Below are 22,407 nucleotides of genomic sequence, written 5' to 3'. Positions count from 1 at the left end.
TCGATAAAAATATGTTTTTTGTACGAAAATCATTTTTAAGGATATGAAACATGTTAAACAAAGAAAGACTAAACTTATTTACTTAGTTTTGTTTGAAAAAGATATTAATTTTGACAATTTTATCACAAAATCTGTATTTTCCAAAAAACTTGATATATCGATATAATCTTGATCGCGAGTTGTACAGCTCAACACTAGGAATATAAAATGGCATTCTCACAAACATAAACGATATCTTTTTTAATACTTTTTCTATAATAATTTATTTTGTAATAAAGTAAAAATAGACGAGGGCTGCGTGCGCAGTTTTTTATTTCGAATTAAGTTAAGGAGCGTTCTAGAGTATTACGAGAATTTAGCGAGAACTACTACGGTAGATATTCTCGTACTTAACTAAAAAAAGCAAATAGCATGCTGGCATAGACAACCCAGTAACCATAGAGGAGTTCAGGAGTCATATTTTTCCGCGTCATACTTAAATTTTATTTACATTTATTGATCAAACATTACAATTTTAGGAATTGTTCTCACTGCTAACTATGTCTGAAACATCAAATACGCCCGTGGCGTTGAATATTTATGAAGAAGACATTAACCAAGATACTACGTGGGACTTCTCATCTCAAAGTCTGCAAAGTGTGCCTGAAATAAACAATCATCATTTAAGTGTAAGTTGTAGTGATTAATTTCATATCAATGTTTACTGATTATGATAATAATTTAATTAGTTAAGAAACAGCAATCTGTCCGAGACTAGAAATCAAATCAATCATTAACAACTGGGTCATGTTTGTATTGCAGGTACTCTATCTACAAAACAATGAAATCACAACTATACCAGAAGATTTCTTTGTTACTTTACCACATATCATGTACTTAGATTTGAGAGACAACCTAATAACCGATATACCAAAATCTATCAAACATCATGGTTGCCTCACGCACCTTTTATTACAAAATAACAAACTGACTTCGCTTCCGAACGAATTAGGAACTGTCATTAATTTGAAAGTTTTGCAATTAGGCGGGAACCCACTAATGTACCCGCCAAGGGACGTTATAAATGCGGGAGTTTTAAAAATCAAGGAGTTTTTAAACAGCAAATTCATTGAAGAAATGTTCGTCGATGCGTCCCAATCAGATATATCCGAGGACACGGTAAGCACGAGTGGGAATTATCGCGAATCGTATAGTCAAGAAGGTTTGAGTTACAATTCAGTAATTGACGAGGCCAAACTGAAAAAAGCTATGTTGGTAAAGTTTAATGAGAAAGAATCTGAAGATTCTGAAGAAGATTTGTATACGAGAGTTAAAGGAAAGTGTCCAAAGTTGGCAAAGAGCCGCTGTACCATCCCGCCATATTATCAGAGTTCAAAATATGTTAGACCATCAAAGTCAGACGAGAAAGAGACTTTTGAGGCGAAAGTAAAACAGTCCTACTTGAAAGAGTTAGCCGTAAAGAAGCACAAAGAATTATTAGCGACGAGGGACAAGATACTGCAAGGAAGAAAGTTTGTTTTTTTATTCAAAGAGCTTTTTTCAGTACTTGCCTACTTTTGCGCCTTTATTTTTGCATGGCTAGAAATAGTTTTCTTCGTAGAAAGGGAACACCAAATGCATTTTCTTATTTATTAATGTGCTGTTAGGAATGTTATTTACCTACTTTACATTAGCCGCATCCCATTTTGTTGATTTGTAGTTACAAGTTCTTCATCGTTATTCTTCTTATAGTAGGTATAGTTTTCGGCACGAATCTTGAGCTCTGACCTTCACCTGCGCAGAAGTAATTTATTGGGTCCCTTTTGTGGTATGAAGTGAGGCGCGGGGGCGGGCTAAAGCGGTGATTGGCTCGCAGTGCATCGCGTCATAGCCGTCACTCGGGATTGGTTCTTTGCTAATAAATCACTTTTGCGCAGATGTAGGTCAGAGCTCAAGATTCGTGCCTATAACTATATCTAACTGTAATACCATCTTCCAGAAACATGGAAATGCTCAAAAACTGGCGGACAGAGTACAGAATTAATAAAGGCAAGGCCAAAAGTTCTTACAAACTGGATCGCAAAGACTATCCTTATGACACTCACCCAGACTACATGACGCTTCTAACTAGAGATGACATAGAGAAAGATTTACCCGACAAGTATAGAAAGAAGTTGGTTCGAAGAAGCAAGCCGACTGTGCCTAGAAAGAGTAATAACGATGTCCATTTGGCTTTGAAGATAAAACAACTGTTTGAAAATTTAGAAGCCATTGATTTGAATAGAAAGGATATGACGCCTAGAACTGAACAGAAAATGCTCATGAATGAGATACAAAAGGTATGTATTTAAATTAACACTTCCACTTACCTATTTGAAAAATGTATGGAGTAGATATATTTTCCAAGTTATTGATTGTTGAAACATACTAACCGCTACAATTTTTTCAAAAAGATTCCATAGAGTCGGAGACTTTTCTATTATATCTATCTTCTTTATTATATTAATATTGACAGGAAAAGATAACTATAGAGTATAATATTCCTTTCCAGATTTCTGAAATAAAACAGAAGCTGATGGAACTTTCTACCACAAACACTAAATCGGTGGAGACCGATTAAATCCCGCTAAATTATTTAGGTTTGGTATAGGGCCAATATTTACACAAGGTTTAAGAAAATAAAATACACGTTTCGATTTTTACAATTTTTATTACCGATTTATCGTCAAGATGGCCGGCACCATAGAAAAACGCATAATATATAAACAACACAATATAGGACTAATGCTATAATTAAAATAATAATGGTTACACAATATGCCGTTATAAAAGTACTTGCCATTTATTAAAAAAAGCTTTCCAGTTCAGCCCAGATACTATAGTTTTTATGATTAAAACTGGGCAATGTTGACAAAGCAGGGACTACTAAAATAATAAAACAAAAGGAACATTACACTTGAATTTTTCATAATAATTATCAATATATATCTAGACATATAAAATTGTTAATTTATCTTAACTAATGACTACATCATTTAGGTTGTAAGACTACTATTTTTTCTGCAATTTAGACAAATTGATGAAGGTCTCTAAATTTTCAATTTTCCAAAATATTTTTTAATACTGAAGCACATAAAGTAATTGACGATACAAAAGGTTTAATAATATAAAATCATACTTACATCTAAAGATATAGAAAGCAAATTAAATGCAATATTGTGCAAAAAACATGTTATAGACAGCTTAATATTTCACTAGAAGTATATTAATATGAATTAAATGTAATTGTGATCATAAAATAACGTGAAATTAAAGGTGTTTGGTTTATCTGTAATTTTATGAATGTTTTTAGCGTTATGCAGTGGCATTATTTTATATAAATTATGTTTAGGTGTTTTACCAATTTTATATTAGCAAATTGCAATGATGTGTTATAAGCCTAAAGTATGCTTCATCTGGCTAATGTCAGGTATAAGGAAACTGACTGTTTTAGTAATTTCCAAAATCAATACATGTATTATAGAGAATACAGTACTACGGAAGACAACATAATGTGTGACTAGCATACAAAGAATTATGTAGTAAGTAGTTGTATAGGACAAACACAATTTTCGAAAACATGATTGCCTGTTGAAAATCTATTTTATTAGCTGCCATAAAATTTTAAATTTTAGCACAAATGAAATCTTGAAACCTAATGCAATAGCTATATAATAGTTAGCCATCAAATATTTAAAGAAATATGATTTTAATTCAATCTTGTTTCACAAACATGCAAACTCTTGTCTATATGCAGAAATGAAGGTGCACTTTGCTTAACATTCGTGCGACAGCAGTTTCAGAGATTGCTACAATCATACTATCTAACTTTTAACACATACCAATACTTTTCCATTCACATTATCTCAGTCTTTCCCAACACTTGACTAGGGATGTAATGTCAACATACAAATGACAAAAAAGTTTTTGTCTTTTTGTAAAATGTGGCAACTCTGCCCGCGTGTTTTTCTTACCTACTTCAACTAAGAAGGTATTGGGTATTACAATTTTAAACTTCATCCTTCCAATTTTGTCAAAAGAGATTTTTTTTGAGAAAAATCACATTTTCATTTTTATTTTTTCATATTAGAAAGTCTCCAAAAAGCTCTTCATCAAATGTAATCTTCTAACAACGTAAGTAGTATTTTGTGTGTAGATTTTACTACCTACTTAGCCATTAAAATGGAAGGCAGAATTATTTGGCTAGCATAATTGGCAATAATCTACTTACCTAATTCTGTAGCACATTGAAAGCTTTCAAATAATTTCACATGCATTTTTTGATGAATTAAATATCGAAATATTGATGGATAGGCAGTTATCCGAGATGTCAGAAATCTTAGTGTTATTAATTAGCACTTGCGCAAACGCATATAGAGCGGCCATTTTGTTGTGTTATAAAAAATATCATAAGATGGTTCCTTAAATATATTTTTTTCTTTTTAATTTTATGTTGAAAAATAACTGAACTTACTATAAGATAAAACATAAACAAAATAATTGAATAGTCACTTTATTTCAAACAAATAGCGAATCGCGGTGATACTTATAAAGCAAAAAGCTAAATATACAATTAATATACAACTATTTATATTTTAATACATGTTTATACTACTTATACAAAAGGGCTTAGAATTTTATAACATTATTTTCAAAATAGTTTGATATGAACATCAGATCATTGCAATATGAGAAAAATAATGTGTTAGTGTTGCTATTGTAAAAAAATAATATGAAGTTGGCAGTTTTCCTTTCGTCTTCAATGGGAACTTAAAGATTAAGAAGAAAGTTGTATGCGGTGCATGTAGGTACTTAATGATACCTTCTTCGAAAAATTTAAATAAGTGTACTGTAGAATGACATCAGTTATTTATTTTTGGTATATGTAACTGTAACTACATAGTGTTCCAAACATTCTATGTCATTGTATATGATTTCTGCAAAGTAATGTCTGCTACGTTTCTTGTAGCGTGCCAATTAAGTGATAAATTCAGGATCATTGAGGATCGGTAAAAAAATTAATCGGGTCAGTAAAAAGAGGCCCAAATCACCTACAAGATAAACGTCTAATTTCTTAAAACAACAGTTTAATTTGAAAATCGAACGTGGATTTTCATAAGAAATCTGACTGTATATTTTGTCGGTAAACTGGGACCTAATACATGATGAATATAGTGCTAGATCATTTCACTTGCGGTTCCGATGCCGTTGAGCCGGCAGCGGGGGCTGCTAGAAGGAGCGGGCGAGGTACACCCGGCCACACGAGCCACGCGTCACTTCTGTAAAGCCTAGCTTGCTGTAGAACTGGTGTAAGTAGTGGTCTGTTGCGTTGATGCATGCGTGGACTCCACTCGCTCCTGTAAGAAGGTAAACGTTTTATTTATTCCTTATGTAAGGCAACTAGGGTCCATAGAAAATATAGATAGATACACATATATCATATACAAATTCTTACGAACTCTATCTCGGGGTACGCGGACAATAAAAAGGACTTAGTGTAAAAACAGCACAACACGGATAGACATACTATCTACAATGGGACTTCGTCGCGACTGTGGTGTCACTAACAGAACTGATCGTGGATTCCCCTGAACTTTGGACCAATCTAGCTCGACACGACAGTGCCGGTTTGAATCAGTTCGTGGCGGCTTTTGCGCGGCGACAGCTCTCGGGGAGCGCTGGGCGATAAAATGTCCTGTGCCTGATCTCTCTTCAGGCTATGATATGCGCAAAAACTGGTGCACTAGTATGTCCTGCGTAGCTGGCTGATCTCCTGATATGATGACAGCCTGTGGCCAAAATTGGCCTTGGACGCCATTATAATTTGCATATACAGAAGTGATGACTTGCGCAAGACGGCTGGCAGGAGCTGGATGCGAGAAGCCGAAAATCGATCTCAGTGGCGTGCACTTGGAGAGGCCTATGTCCAGCAGTGGACTGCGATAGGCTGATGATGATGATGATGATGATGAACTAGTGGAAGTGCCGGACGCAAGGCTGAGTATACAGACCGTGTGCTCTCAGCGCGGCGAGCAGACACGTGAGCAGGCGCGGCGGCGCGAGCGGGTCGCGGCACGCGGGCAGCACGCAGCACGTCAGCAGCGCGGGGTGCGCGCGCGTCACCGACTCCGGCGCCCGCTCCGACACCACGAACTGGTGGAAGTGACGGACGCACTCCTACGAGACAAAATATATATTTATTTTTATTTATAATACTTTTTGCACAAACAGTACAATGGCGGTCCCAGTCTACCTTTGAGTGGTAGGAAATAGCAGTGGTAGGTGCAGTTTTTAATATAATCTACATGCAAAGAAAGAATATCATGCAATATAATCAAATTTCAGTAAGATAGGCTCAAGCTTTAGAGCTTATAACAGCTAAAAACCTGGTGGAAAATATTGAGGGATGATCATGAACAAGCAAAGACCATCCGATTCGAGTAACGTTGACGTTTGAGGCGCGTCCCGCGAAAGTCACACGCGGTTCACGAGATAAGAGTCGACATGTACAAATGTATGAAAATGATGTCGAGACATACGACCGGCATGACTCGCGGCTTTCGCTTATTTTAAACCGACTTCCTATAGAGAAAGTTCTCGATTGGAACGTTTTTTTACGGATTTTACTATCGATAAAATGTAATGATCCAATTTGGCGAAAATCTTTTGAAACTGTCGTAAAAAACTGGCAGACGGTATAATCAAAAATAACGCAACATAAACTTGTAGGTACTACGAATTTTAAAAGAAAATAAAAATTTTAGAACTATAAAATATGTGCTAAGCAAACCAATATTATCCTTGAAATTCTTCAAAACGTAAATAAATACACTTATTTCCTACCTTAGCAGCCTGACTCAGGTCCTGCCTCTCTGTCAGCTGTTCCGGGTACTTGGTGCACATCTCCGGGATCCACGCGATCTCCTGCCGCTTGTAGAACTCCTTGCTGTTCAGTACCGCACAAGCGTAGCCTACTATCTCCGGTTTCATGCCTGAAAGTATACATAGTTAAGAACATAATGCTTTAAAAATAACCCTTGTAATTTGGGTGAAAAAATAGGTTTGGGTTTGGATTTCGTTAAAACGGATTTCAAGAATGTTTCTGTAGGGAGTTAAAGGGTTAAGGGGTCTTATTTGAGGCCCCTCAATGCAATTTCAGAGCTGTGGCGAAATATATAAAATATATTTTTGAATCGACTCAATTTAATGGGAAACGGAACCTAAATTACACTGCTTTCATACGTTTTTTACTTTTAACTGTCAAGACGCGTGAAAAGATTTTCTACGACGTTGTTTTTTTACATTTTGGTACAGTTAAGACTCGATTATAACGCCTCTAGATCTTGTGCTGTTAACAATTATCAGTTTTCAAGTGATAATATTTTTTTTACTGGCTGGCAGCAACTGTCAACTGCCCCAAAAAAACGGTCAGACCTTACATACTTCTATTATGAGTATATTAACATTTCTACCATGTACAAGGGAAGTCTTACCATTAACTCTAGGTTCAGTTCTCTTGTCATCATCATCACCGCTGACCACGTCTTGCGGCACACATTCTTCATCATCTTCTATCACCATGCACAGCTCCGGAACTAGAGTCAGGAATGGTGCCACTAGCCTATGGTCAAAAATAAATACATGACCCGTTGTAAACATTTCAAACAATATTCACGACGCGTGGTGAGTCAACTTAAATCAGTCTGCACACTAAGAAGTGGAGAAAATAGATCTTCAATGACGCCAAATTAAACTGAGAAAAGTTTGAGGTGGTCGTCACGACGAGGCTCGTGAAATTTTAAGGACATCAAAACCAATTCGACGTTTTTAGTGCCGAATTGAGATCCTCAGTAAGTAAGTTGTATATTAAAAATGTAAGTTAGAGTGGGTCGATGAGACCTTTCTGCAAATAACCAAAGTAGACAAGCGTCGCCGGGTTTCATTCAAGTATATTAAGCTTGTGTAGTAGATCGTTTTCACAAAAATAACTGTATAACACTTACCTGTCAGCCGGCAACGTCTGTAGATCGCTAGGGAATAGATCACTGCAGTCGGAGCCGTCTCGACATGTCTTATGACATATTGCGCATACCTGACGAATACAATGCGAGTTTGTTATTACTTCCTTATCAGAAAAAGAGGAATATTCTACTCATTACTTTTCAAAGTTTAGAAACAAGATGTAGGTATGTAGTTGTAGAAATATAGTGCCCCTTTGGGCAAAATAAGAAACGTCACTAGGTTCTTCTTTGAATAAGTTTTGTGTCAGTATACTAATAAATAACTAATCAATTCATAATAACGGAATCATTTTTAAGACGTTTTTTAACCAACTTCCCAAAAAGGAGGAAGTTATCAATTTGGATACTGGATTTATTTTTCAATAACAAGCCCAAAGTAATATTATTGTTCCCGAAAGACCCACAACACAAGTAAAAAATTCTTCAAACGCTCACCGCTTCTTCATCACTAGGAGTATAAGGCCTGATAGTGAGCGGTAATATCGTGGGCGGGGGCAAAGTCCTGAGCGCGTCACTGGTGCACTCCACCGGCAGTAAGCGACGCAGGTCCGCCGTGAGCCCGCCTCGGAACACCCAGGGCTCCTGGCAGCCGCTCTCGAAGGCTTCCCGCCAGCCTTTTGAGAACCCTACGGAGGAAATGGATATTTGGTGCTATTCCTGAAATCTTTGAAAAATATAAATATGTTGCCCCATTAGATATTTCTTTTGAGATATTAACTTGCAGACAACACTCAGGTTTGGAACACAATTTTAGTTGTCCCGGGATAAATCAATTTAGGGCTATTTATATAAAACAAATGACTTACACGTGTAACTTCCTTGCGTATTTGCTGCAATATTTTGGGGGTATTTGCCGAGTTCTGAAACAAAAATAACGTATCAAGAAGCTGACTTTTATTCCTGCAAAAACTAAGTTTTTGCTTGTATATTTTTTTCGAGGGAATTAAATACGTCCAAAGACACGTTAACGAATCCAATTTTGCTCAGGAGTGATCTAAGTTTTTGAGACATATTTTTTATAATTTTCTGCGCTATATGGTGGGTACTCGTCATAATCTGACGGGTGTCATTTGCGCAGTATATAGAACACTCACCTAGCCACCTGAGGAAGGCGTCGAGCAGCGCCAGCACGGCACACAGCTCCCACAGGTAGGGCTGCAGCTCGGCGCTTGCACAGCATGTAACACCACCAGCCACCTGAGGAAGGCGTCGAGCAGCGCCAGCACGGCACACAGCTCCCACAGGTAGGGCTGCAGCTCGGCGCTTGCACAGCATGTAACACTCACCTAGCCACCTGAGGAAGGCGTCGAGCAGCGCCAGCACGGCACACAGCTCCCACAGGTAGGGCTGCAGCTCGGCGCTTGCACAGCATGTAACACTCACCTAGCCACCTGAGGAAGGCGTCGAGCAGCGCCAGCACGGCACACAGCTCCCACAGGTAGGGCTGCAGCTCGGCGCTTGCACAGCATGTAACACTCACCTAGCCACCTGAGGAAGGCGTCGAGCAGCGCCAGCACGGCACACAGCTCCACAGGTAGGGCTGCAGCTCGGCGCTTGCACAGCATGTAACACTCACCTAGCCACCTGAGGAAGGCGTCGAGCAGCGCCAGCACGGCACACAGCTCCCACAGGTAGGGCTGCAGCTCGGCGCTTGCACAGCATGTAACACTCACCTAGCCACCTGAGGAAGGCGTCGAGCAGCGCCAGCACGGCACACAGCTCCCACAGGTAGGGCTGCAGCTCGGCGCTTGCACAGCATGTAACACTCACCTAGCCACCTGAGGAAGGCGTCGAGCAGCGCCAGCACGGCACACAGCTCCCACAGGTAGGGCTGCAGCTCGGCTCTGAGCTCGCGGTTGGCGGCGGCGGCGAGGCGTCTCGCGACGCGTCTGGTGCGGGACATCCACCACGCGAAGCGGCTGCGGCGACGGCGCCACTCGCTTGTCTGACAAACGAATACGAATACAAAAATACAGTCCACGATCGTTAATGCACAAAAATCTTGCCACTGTTCCTATTTTAGCCGTGTAATGTATAAAATAGCTTTATATTATATAATCATGATCCTATCCCAAATAAAACTATATAATAAAAGTTTCAACTATTCTTGCCAAATGGTAAATAAGAAGAAGGGATCTTTACAAAGCCTTTGACAATTCTCTAAGAATTTACAAGTATTTGTATTTGAATTACAGCGGCGTTCCACAAGGTATACATACAGGACCAATGGTATTTTCTAAGATCAGTATTCCGCTATGTAAACACATTTTTATACAGAATTTAGTGAATCTTGTAATGAGATCTTACATAATGTTTTTCTACTTATGTAATTCAAATAGCTGCTGTAAGGTGCAAAATTCAAATCCTGTCCTTAAAAAAAACTATACCCATTCAAAATATAAACTACAATTTCTCCAAAAATCCACATACCTCAGGCTTATTCCCTCTGGGCAGTAGACTAGCAGCATGAGTAGTCAGCCAGTTGAAGTCATGCAGCAGCCTCAGACCGCGGGACCCGTGCTCGAACGGCAAGTAGAACAGATCGCAGAGTAATAGTAGATCATCGGCCACTAAAGCGTTCGAGTCTATTGATGGGTCCTCGTTGTCTACGGGCCTGGAGAAAAGGTAAAATTAACGTAAATATTACTTGGTGAAAATAGGCCAGTTGTGTTTACTTCTAAACTTAAAAGTTATGAAAGATAGACACGAGACTGGAAACATTGGGACGGTTTTCGGTCGGTCTCATGTAAATTACTTCCTATATTTGATGTTCGGAAGATATAGGGTTACGATCCTGTAACCGACTTCCCAAAAACGAGGGGATTTTTTTTTCCATATTGTGTGATTATTTTTACAGTTAAAAACTTTAATGTATATAAATTCTACTTAGAATTATAAATATATAAAGCATAATGTCTGAACATAATTATGTATGTACTCACTCGTCAACGGCATCCGAAGGTTCTGTTGGCTCCACCATCATGTCAGTGCTGAGCGGACTGTGACTCGGTTCCACTTGCATTGAGCCATTCTGTAACGAACACTGAGCGTTTGTATTTATTTTATCAATGAAACACTTACTACTAGGTATTTCATTATTATAAACAGGCTGTTCCATACGATTCCACCCGCATTTAGGTTGAGTTGCTTCTTGAATTGTATAAAAGGAATCCTTTACATCTTTTCTCAGGCTCTAGACTATCTGTTTACAAAATATCCTTTAAAAAATCTGTCATTTGGTTCAGTTATTTAGGCAAGTAATCAGATAGACAGAGTTATTTCCCCTACATGATATTACTAACTGTTCCACGTAACTTCTTCCCGTATCCAGATAAAACATAGCCTATGTTCACTGGGGATAATGTAGCTTCCTAACAGTGACGGGATTGTAAATAATTCGAATCGGTTCAGTAGTAAAGATTCCATTCAAAGACTTGAATCGACTTACCTCACTCATACCATCATTCATGACGATATCAGGGTCAGTCGCCGCAGTAGACGGTGGGTCGACATCCAGTGGTTCTACCCCCACCTCGGGTATAGACGGGCGACTCGGGCTCAGCGTCTGCGGCGTGTCTGGACAACAGAACACGTAGCCTGCTTTGTATACAATTATACTGTTCTGGTTTATAATGATTGATGAAGTGACAAATGAAGAGAATGGGTGAAAATTGTATGACGTTTAGGTGAAGAGCAGATTATATGGAGCATGTTTGGTGAAGGTCTATGTATCCCTAGAGGGCCCAACCTGGGCCAAAGCCTGCCGGAGCTGCGGGATTGTTCGCAAGAATTACTGCGGCCCTGTTACATAAAGTGCTCAAGAAAGAACATGATGGGGTGAGGTGTATGTTTAACAGTGTATTAATTAATAGCCACAACTCTATTAAGAAAGAAGGAAAGTACATAGTTGTAAGAGATCGAACTTGACTAAAATTCAGATGTCCTAAATGATTGAGTAAATATTGTACCCCCACCTCGGGTATAGACGGGCGACTCGGGCTCAGCGTCTGCGGCGTGTCTGGACAACAGAACACGTAGCCTGCTTTGTATACAATTATACTGTTCCGGTTTATAATGATCGATGAAGTGACAAATGCAAGAGGTCAAGCTGAAGATATGTATGGAGCATGTTTGGTGAAAGTCTATGTGTCCCCAGAGAGCCCAACCAGGGCTAAGGCCTGCCGGAGCTGCGGAATTGTTCGAAAGAGTTACCGCGGCCCTGGTACATAAAGGACTTAAGAAGGAACATGATGGGGTGAGGTCAGTATTTAGCTGTAGATTCATTAAAAGCCACTATTCTATTGAGAAAGAAGGAAATAAGGAGTAAGAGATCGAACTTGACCAAATTTTGGATGTCCTAAATGAGTAAATATTTCACCCCCACCTCGGGTATAGACGGGCGACTCGGACTCAGCGTCTGCGGCGTGTCTGGGCAACAGAACACGTAGCCTGCTTTGTATATCGTTATACTGATCTGGTTTATAATGATTGATGGAGCGACGAATGTGAAAAATTATGTGCATGGCAATATAGGCAAAGACGTGAAGTTTAGAGAGGAATGTATAAAGCAGTTGCTAGTTCTTATTTCACTTGACTAAATTAGACGTCCTAATTGATTTAGTCAAATGCATTAGGAAGTTCAAATTCTAAATAGAATTCGAAATCTCAAGAAATGTCACTTTGGACCGATTGAATTGTAATTAAGAAATTCTGAATTTAGTCAAGCTGAAGAAAAGTTGAATAAATGGACCAATGGACAATAGGTCGGTGAAATATGTGCTAATTAATTAAAAATGTTAATGAATGTGGACACAAACAATAACTTATTCCTCAACGTAGGTGCAAAAATAGTTAGTAACTTCGGACCTAATCGAAGAAGATAAGATAAGAGAAGTAAATAACACATTTGTGTGAAGATTCTGAATATGAACCAATTTTGCTTACTTTAACATTAGCATTCAGTTTTTGTTACATTTCATAAAGCTTTAACGAGAAAACAATAAACATACTCACCACCAACACTCATATCGCCATTCCGCTGCTGCTCCTCAACCGGAGTTTCCACATCATCCACAATAATCTGATCTTCATCCCCATCCTTATCCTTCTTCATATCAAAACTGCCTTCCAATATACTATCCGTTAACAACGTATCATTACCATTATCACTTTTATCCATACTATCTTTATTAGCTGTTTCTTCTAAAGCCTTCAAACCGAGAATGGGAACTGGGAGAGTGGAAACTGGGATTTCTGAGGGTAGGGATATGTTGGAACTGGCGATGGGGATGATGGGGTTGGGGATGGACTCGTTGAGGATGACTTTGGTGGGGGAGACTAGGGAATTCATGACTGGGTTGGGGACAGGGTTGAAGGTTTCTATTGGTGATACCTGTGGAGAGAAGTTATTTATTAGAATTATTCTGATACACGGTCATTTTGTAGTCAACAGTGCAAAGTGAGAAATGGTGTACATAACAGCATATTTGGATTATACTTGTCAAAGCCCTACATAGATTTTTTAAATTAATTTTTTGCTCAATCCTGAAATGCCACTTAATTGCCTTGTGCCAACCTTGCAAACGGCTGTGTGTATTTCTTGTATCTTATTTAAGTCTTTAACATTAGAGCCGTCACTTTATTTGTTCAGCATCACTATAATATTTAAGATTATTTCTAAATCGAGCACTGTCAACTCAAAACCAAACAGAATTCGCCTTAAAAAACTCACCCTCGTAGACAAAATCGGCCGATCATTAGAAGCCGAACAGCCATCAGCCAGCGCTTGTAACTGCGACGTATTAACAGTCGGTATAGCCGGCGCCATATCAGCCGTGCTCGTTGTCGACGTGTTGGAAGTTGCCGTCATTAACGACATACAAGTGTTCACTGACGGGAGGATCGGTATGATAGGTACCGGCGGCACTGAAAGTATAGCTACAATAAAAAAATACGCTGAGTTTGTATGTACAAAGGTTCAGCATTATTGGGTATTAACTAGGAATAAAGTTTAAAAAAAATACTGATAAATGAAATAAAATAATTATTTACAGCTCATAAAAAGTATGTCAATTGATAAATAGTATCAACTACGAAATTGTTATTAGTAAGTCACAGAAATACATAGGACGCAGTTTAGATCCTTGTGGCACTCTCTCAGATATTTGACAGAATATTAACTGAAGTACCGCTTTGAACTCAGCAAATACATCAACAATTTATACTGACATATAATTATATCAGAACATGTAAAATCTACGCTACATGTATACAGCCCAACTCGAACTTTATGTATAACCTTATCAAAAGCTTTATTCAAGTTTAAAGTTATTTTTATATTAGAATACTTACCTGTAATAGTGGTTTGTGGTTTAATAACGGGTCCTTGAGCATTTTTCGGTATAGAAAATTCTGGAAGCCACTCATTGATTGCTTGTCTGTAAAAAAAAAGAATTGAACATATATTTTTCTATACATAGTGATCATCACCCTCCTGCCCTTATCCCAAGTTTATTTGGGATCGGCGCAGAACGTTTTTGCCATACTCTTCTTTCTCCATCATTTCACAAGTAACATTCTTTAGCGATCATGAGAATATTACTTATTTACCTGAGAGCTTGTCTATGATGATAAACATGTTTGCCAAGTGTGAGCGGTGCTTCGTCTTCACACACGCCTTGCTCGCTCTCTCGCTCTAACTTTATGTCCCAGGAGACGGCTTCCACTAGATTAGGGAAAAACATACACTTATTTATCTGGAAATACTAGTCAAACTTAAAAGATTCTTTCTCATCCTCTGAGCATTTTTCCCAACTATGTTGGGGTCGGCTTACAGTCCAGACCAGTCCAAGATTCTTTCTACACTTTGATTATTAATGCAATACACGTTTACAGAGAAAGGTGTTTTTAACAAAGACGTCGAGGGTCGACATTACGAATTGGGATTTTAAAATTTCGAATTAATCATACCCTGTCCCTGTTAATTGTGAGATTAGAATAACTTTTATTTTCAAGTTCTGAAGCCAAGGTCAATAAAATACTGCCGGGCATATGTTATTGCCCTTATTTGTTTGTAAATAGACCGAAATACGAATTCTTCTATCAATTTATTCTTCCCAAGTTGCAACCCGAGGTCTATACAGACAGACTATATATAACTCACTATGAGCAGGCGCATCCAGGCTGCAGCTGGCCCAGTGCGCGAGAGTGCGGATAGGGATCATGTTGGCGTTGTACTCGCAGTTGGGGTTCGTCAGTACTCCGCGGAGTAAAGGAATCAGCTCCGGTGAACGGCCGCAGTAAGGTCCTGGAAATAGAAAAATATTATTGTGGAATTTATTTGTTTAGTGTCCTTCTAAATAAACAAAAAAATTATGAAAACCCTAGAGCCATATTTGAGCCGTATTTGAGTAGACTCAAGTACGATAGGGCTACGAAAACTAGTCTTATAGAAACAATGTATCATAATATAGTAACTTTTGCTCAAATAAATGGAAGTCATACTGAGAAACACGGCTGAAAAACACTGCCTAAAAACTAGCTTTCGATTAAAGGAAGAATGATGAACACAACGGCCAAACTTATAACAACCCTCTGTTTTGTCTTCATTTTTAAGACCTTCTTTCATAAACCATTTAAAAAACTTAAACGTTATTTCTATGCAGAGACTTACCTAAAAAGATTCGTTTCTGATCGTAATCATTAGCGTGCAAGTTGTCCCATATGACTGGCGGACGTCGAAGCACTTGCGTGATCTCTTCTATCGCTTCTGTTGTTAACACCTTCGATATCACCTTGGGACCTGGAAGAGAATTGTCATCATTATCAGAAAATTTGTTATGTGAAAGTGGCATATAAGAAGGACAAAATATGTTCTCCTTATATGGCATACTTTAGAAAGATTATTTTTACATGCTGTGTCCGACAGGGTCCATAATTGTTTATATATCAGGAACCTATATAAATCATGGTACGCAATTAAGAATTGAGAATTAAATTTAGACCTGGAAAATTTGGAACTGATTTCGTTTATTACCCCCGTCACAATTTATTCTCTTAAAGAATTTAGTTTCTTCTAATACAACAGCAAATATTGATCAGTGTCAGTCACAAGAAAAATAATGTTTATCAGATACTTGGAGGTAAATGCGTTTATAAAAATTTTGGGCCAACAAACTAGTTAGACTCAAACAAATCATTCACAAACATTTGCACAACATTGTTGGGTCCTCAAATAACAGTCAGTCTTAATTACTGCAAGACATAATAGTTATACTAGGGCATTATTATAAAGCAACTGAACTTCTACGAACTATAACACACTAGTTAACTTATAAGGATTCTCATAACACACATAGACAATAAAACCATAATCCAAAGGTCATTAACCCACCACGAAGGTTCAATAACCTATACAAAAACAATAAGAATCTAGTCGGAAACTACCCACAAGTTCCGTTAGCAACATTGCAAACATTATAAGAAATACTACGAACTATGAGTAAGCTGTGGAAAACTCGGCGCGTTCATACTTAGCTTACGTTACGTCACTGTTTGTTTACTTTATATTGATTGAAAAAAGTTATTCTATTCTATTCAGAAATGCTTCTTAGTTTTAATTTACAAAAAAAAACTGTTACTAAAAACTAGGAAGAAGTTGGGTATGAAACTATAAGTCTCACATTATATTAATTGATAGACAGTGTTTTTATTGAAAAAATCCTCTGTAGGTTTTATGATAAAATCTGTGGTAAAACATAAAATATTGTATGCCACATAAAAACAACAGCAAGCTCAATATTTTTTATAGAACATCTCAACTTATTTATATAATTTATTTTCCATTGTGACGTATGCTAAGTATGTTAGCAGTGGTCGACCTTTTCCATTCAGTTAGCGCCCACATGGCCACATTATTAGCAGGTTATTTATTTACTACGACTTTATATGGGTAACAGTTACTCCTTACCGTATGTATAAGTACTCTTTACAAGATTAATTTATGTAAAAACGTTACATTTTTATCATGACTCTGCTGAAGTAATTTAGAAAATTATCTTAACTTACATCAAAGTTCATATATCACAGGATATGAATATAACGAATTATATCAGACTAACTGTGCCACTATAATGGTGATTTATACTGTGTGTGTATGTAGTCTACGAAGCAGTTATTTTTGTTTTATGTGGCTAAGACTGGGTGGAGCGAAGTTCTTGCTGATGAGAAAAGTGTTGAGGTACTCTGACGTACAGCTCTGGCTCTGACTGTGAGGTACAGCTGCTGACTGGGTGCAGAAGTACTGTATACACTCACCAGTCCACATGATGTCGATCTGCTGCGACAGCTTGCTGCCCAAAGTATTGAGGTACTCCGAGCTGCTGACTGAAGGCACGGCGCGGGTGGAACAGTACTGTGTGGGGCATAGCAGGAAGCGGGGACAGCCTAGATGCTGGTGGATCTCGTTTGTTACTGATACCTGGGGATAAATGGGTTATTTTTAACTGAAATCCTAAAGTTATTTTTAGTTTTTTTTTTTTAATTACCGGTATGACACAGGTCTTATTAGGTCATTTGCTTACTATTTAAAACATGGGGCCTATTAAGCGTTTGTTACCATTTTGAAATATTGGGCTAGATCTAAACCCAGGGATACCTACCAATTCAAGACAGCAACTTCTTTAAAGGGCCAATTTTTTTTAAAGTTAAAAATCGCAAGTAGTATCGAATTATGAACAAGTATAATTTTATAAACAAATGATGACAACAAAGGTGTTCAATAAAGGACTTTTGTAGTATTATTTCTATCCAAATAAAACCAAATAAAATCTAGCCTAAGTAAATGCATATTGCTATGAATACACCTGATATTGCAGATAACAGAACCGGTTTCAAGCGGCCTAGTATTATGAAGGCCGTTGCCTAGCAACGTCGCCTACTAAGATGTTTAATCATGCATCGTTTTAAAATTAAATGACTCACACTGGATTTGAAAAACCTATTTATTTATAGATTTTCTTATTTGACATTACCCCTATACAAGTAACAGTATTTATGTATCACTTAGATACCTGAACTTTATGATTACAAATCTAAGCAGCTCTATAATTTCAAATAATTAACTGCTTTTTAAATGCAACTTAGCATAGCTGCAGCCATTTCACCCGCTCAGGGAACTTCATCTATAGCTACATTATTACCTATATTACTGCTCTCGTTCGCCTTTGAAGAAGTAACATTCAAACTCACAAACATTTACTTTTATAATATTAGTGATGTAAATAACACTATGTAAATGTACTTACTTGTGCATGAGCAAAGCTCTGGAATATCTGTTTGTCTGCCTCACTCATCTCCGGCTCAATGTCATCGAACAGCAGCGCGAAACATGTACAGCCGAATTGGGACACCTTGAATAGAACAGATAATTTGAATTACAGTACGTAAATATCTTATAACAAGAAGCTAGCCAGGTAGTAACGAAATATAAAGTATTGAAAAATCTGTACATAACTATGGCATTTGCTATGCAGATAATTTATAATAGTAACTTCAGCTCTTGCCAAATAACTTAGAGTGTCTGAACTTAGCAATTTGTCAAGTCAATAAAGACCACCAGCAAAGCTTCTTGACAAGATTTGGACAAAAAAATGTGCACAGCTACTTCTAATTATGGAGCTAATAAATAGTGGAAATAATAAATAGGCCGACAAGTGTATACTTAAAAAATACGCCTCAAATGGTATTGAGATAGAACTTATTGAAATTTCAAGCGTACCTGTTCCAACTTCCTCTTAAGCGTAGTAATCTCCTTCTGACTACTGTACGTTATATCCAGTCCCGGAGACAAAGCATAACAGAATATTATCCCCTGGTCTTTAGCAGCCGTGATGAGTGAGGTGAGATGTTCAGCTTCCTCCACGGTGTACAGCTCTCGCCAGTAGGCTCTGTGCTTGTAGTCGTCCTTGGGAGCGTACACGTACATGTCCATGCCCCATTTTTTGAGCCTGCAGAGAAAAAGTTAGGGGATTTTGACCTGGTGTTTTGTTGGGGTCATCTTCCAGTCTCAACTGACGAAGCTGAGAAAGCTGAGAGGGCCTCTGGCTCTGGTAAATAAAAGGCCTACGATGGAACACGATGATGAAACACTCACCGCTGCTAACCCTCAGCGGGAGTGGCCATTTGATGATTTTTGACGTCGTAAAAAAAAAGTATTTTATATGGAGAGATGGACCTATCCTGCTCTGGGTTGCCCAGGTAACTGGGCAACTGTATACCCCTTGATAAGACTGGTTGTAGGACTTTCTAACCTGGTAACTTTGCCAAAGATGATCAAATGACAGCCAAGATCTACCAATTTAATATGCCTTCCTATCCGAAGCATGGAGGAATCGGACACCTATCCAGGGACCAACCGCGCAAAGAACATATATGATTAATCTACCTGGCTGTGCTTAAGCAAAGGATGACTGCTGCGCAAGGTTAAGTTGCAACCTTGTGCTTATTAAACAAACATGTAACAAAATACTAATTCATAGCCAGTGTCTGTGGTTTAGTATCCTATACTTTGTTAGTGTTCTATTGACTTAATTATCATTTACAAAGATAATGTAAATACAATATACATTAGTGCAGTAAAACATTTAAAAAATTCCATCTGAGTCACAAGACAGATGCACTTGGCTATACAAATATTTTCAATAGCTTATTGACAAAAAATTGTGTATGCATATAGTGGGATAATATTCTGTAAACCTGTTGTGACATCTTTAAATTTAGCATGAATGTCAAAAGGATGTAAATAACAATTAATTAGTGATTTTTAAAATTAAAGTAAACTGAGCTGTTGACGGTCATACAACACATAAAACTTCTTAATTTATAATTCAAAAGCTAATTTAAAAGAGATTCATGACAGCATGTCTGCTTGAATAATAAACTAACTTGACAATTAACAACATATTGTGATATGGTACACCTTTGGTACGCCGAGAGGATGTAGGTTTCCATATTCAAACAATAAAACCTGTACTGTATATTGAAAGTATGTTGAAATATCATCACTACTTATAAGAATCAGGTTGGATAAGCATTAAAAATTAAAAAGTATGCCAGCTTGCTTTAGCAGGAATGCAGAATACACTTTCACTTTTGTATTTAACATGACTCATAAATTGTTTATGTTTATAACAATATTGCTTTATCTTTTGATATAGATAATTAAGTTTATATGAAGTGAAAACTATCATAACAATGGTTAGTAGAATATAACTTAATCGGCCAACAGATTCATTCAGGTATCAGTAGAGTAACCAATTTCTTAAAGCAAGGTTTAGCCTCAATAGGTCTCTCTCAATCTGTTGGAACTTCCAAATTGGTTTTAGAAAGAATTTCTACAGAATATCCTAGCTATAAATAGGTTGTTTATGTTATCACTTATGTGGACTTAGTATACATTTGACGTGTATAAATACTAATTCATTGCTTATTTTGTTTCCAAGGCAAAAATTATAGAGAGTAATCAAATAAATATAGATTAACGCATTAATTATTGCGACTTAAAACAGCAGGTGGTCTGAATCAACAGAATATTTATGATTTTCCAAAATGTTGTGAAAAGCCTTTGACATATAAATCATTAACGTAAATAGGTTATCAAAAACAATACTTACTTTTGAAACAAATCTTTCCTTTGTTCAGTAGTCCACGGTCGTCCGTAAAAGCCTGTAATAGTGAAGTTTTAGGTCATTCACTCCATTGCAAACTTATATAGAAAATGTATAATACGTACAACGTACTTATTACATATTTACTCGTCAAAATAACTAGTTTTACCTTCAACAACACCGCAAATGAAGTCCTTTCGATTAGAACTCGGCTCGTCCGGCGAACTTTCAGTCATATTTACTAGTAAATTAAAGATTTACTTCGCAAAATGCAAGAGTGTTACTGATAAAATTTCTTTCGAGGTAATAATAGAATATTTACACGTCCAGCACTGTCTCACTAACAGACAGCGGCAGTGTAAATAACTGTATTATCAATTTCTTAACTTTAGAGCATCGGTTGACCTGTAACAGGCGTAAATTATTGAATTACTTTACTCCCGAATAGAAATCTCTCGGAGATTATCATGATGTGTCAAACGGATGGGTTCGTTTAGTGTCTGCTTTGTGCTATATTAAAAACTTTCTATTTTTATAGATTTCATTTAATATAGCGACTGAATTACTCAAACATGTTTTATCACCGCCATATATTAAATGAGATAGATGGTTGATAAATTCGACGTCGTTGTAGTTATAAAAAAATAATAATCAAATCTTAGAAAGTGAGTACGTGACTTATAAAAAACCTACGATTTTAATTTATTTATGAACGCTTCTATTGCGTTCCGAAATAAAATACTGGTGGTGACAGATTTAAGATTTAATTGCTATTTTTTTTTATTATGCAAGACAATGAATCTAATTTATTATTAGTATTGGGTTGGACATGATTTTTTTCAGGTTTACGTGTTTAACAAAATAAATATTCACTCAAAACTAAACACGTTTACGAAATGGTAATAACATTGAATCTATGGCTGGCAACCCGAAACTAGTGCGCCTTTTTTAAATAAATGAAAATGGTGAAAATGTTGTACGGTTAACGGTTTCAGGGTTCATTAAAACGTAAAGATAAAATTAAATCAACAATGCACACATTTGAAGTATTCGTTTATTTTATGTATATTTCACAATTTCATTTACAAAGATAAGATTCAATAATACTGATAGAGGTGACTGATGAGTGCAACTGTAAATCTAAAATTATTCATATTTATTCACAATAGCAGTATAATATAGGTAGGACAGAATTTCAGAAATTCTCGTCACTTAAGTAACTTCAATAGTGCTATCAATTAATGACTAGAACATTTTAATACTGACATATTGGAATATTTACTTAATATCTATAAACTAACAATATTTATGTACAAACATTTTCACATAATTTCGTCATATTTACAACAAATTGTTAACATTTCAAATTTGGATACAAGCTACAAAAACCCGACAGAGAATTTTGGTTAGTTCTTATGGCATACATTAGCGCGCGGCAAGATTAGACACCTTTTGCGGTACGAACTATAGATGTACCTATAAGGGCCGATTCACACAAATCATTGAAGTCTCAGTTGTTATTTAATACTTTTACACAATGCATGGAGCAATTAAAATTTGATGTTATAAGTTATACAAACATAAATGCTCTCACCACACCTAAGGTTTTTATAGCTGAACTTTTATTGAAACACAAAAAATACTGAGATCTACTCACGATTCTACAACGGATTGCAGCACTAAGCATAAAATCCTTATTTATA

General features: G+C 37.1%; 2 protein-coding genes across 5 annotated transcripts; one reads left to right on the top strand and one right to left on the bottom strand.

Annotated features, from left to right (window-relative positions):
- Positions 1–441: 441 nt before the first annotated feature.
- Positions 442–2,677, top strand: LOC110374315 (uncharacterized). Its single transcript, XM_021331978.3, has 4 exons — positions 442–668; positions 802–1,511; positions 1,979–2,318; positions 2,531–2,677. Exons 1-4 carry the CDS (start codon positions 540–542, stop codon positions 2,597–2,599), a joined length of 1,248 nt encoding a protein of 415 aa, XP_021187653.3. The 5' UTR covers positions 442–539; the 3' UTR covers positions 2,600–2,677.
- Positions 2,670–21,211, bottom strand: LOC126056306 (protein O-GlcNAcase-like). 4 transcript variants are annotated; one of them, XM_064040157.1, is made up of 23 exons: positions 20,874–21,210; positions 20,711–20,762; positions 18,817–19,045; positions 18,344–18,448; positions 17,355–17,517; positions 15,712–15,840; positions 15,202–15,345; positions 14,649–14,763; positions 14,391–14,476; positions 13,771–13,976; positions 13,053–13,431; positions 12,424–12,467; positions 11,488–11,571; positions 10,982–11,070; positions 10,470–10,653; positions 9,810–9,984; positions 8,846–8,899; positions 8,475–8,665; positions 8,022–8,110; positions 7,512–7,639; positions 6,862–7,010; positions 6,030–6,195; positions 2,670–5,375 (listed from the first exon to the last, which is right to left on the bottom strand). In XM_064040157.1, exons 1-23 carry the CDS (start codon positions 20,938–20,940, stop codon positions 5,248–5,250), a joined length of 3,156 nt encoding a protein of 1,051 aa, XP_063896227.1. In that variant the 5' UTR covers positions 20,941–21,210; the 3' UTR covers positions 2,670–5,247. The 4 variants fall into 4 exon arrangements, with proteins under 4 accessions (XP_063896227.1, XP_063896226.1, XP_063896228.1 ...); XM_064040156.1 differs by having other exon boundaries at positions 12,424–12,488; positions 13,771–13,964; XM_064040158.1 differs by lacking the exon at positions 12,424–12,467 and having other exon boundaries at positions 11,488–11,615; positions 20,874–21,211.
- Positions 21,212–22,407: the final 1,196 nt, after the last annotated feature.

The sequence above is a fragment of the Helicoverpa armigera genome, chromosome 21 (genome assembly GCF_030705265.1).
Source record: "Helicoverpa armigera isolate CAAS_96S chromosome 21, ASM3070526v1, whole genome shotgun sequence".
Lineage (NCBI taxonomy): Eukaryota > Metazoa > Arthropoda > Insecta > Lepidoptera > Noctuidae > Helicoverpa > Helicoverpa armigera.
The sequence above is the reverse complement of the archived record's forward strand: the minus strand, read 5'-3'. Positions and strand labels throughout refer to the sequence as shown.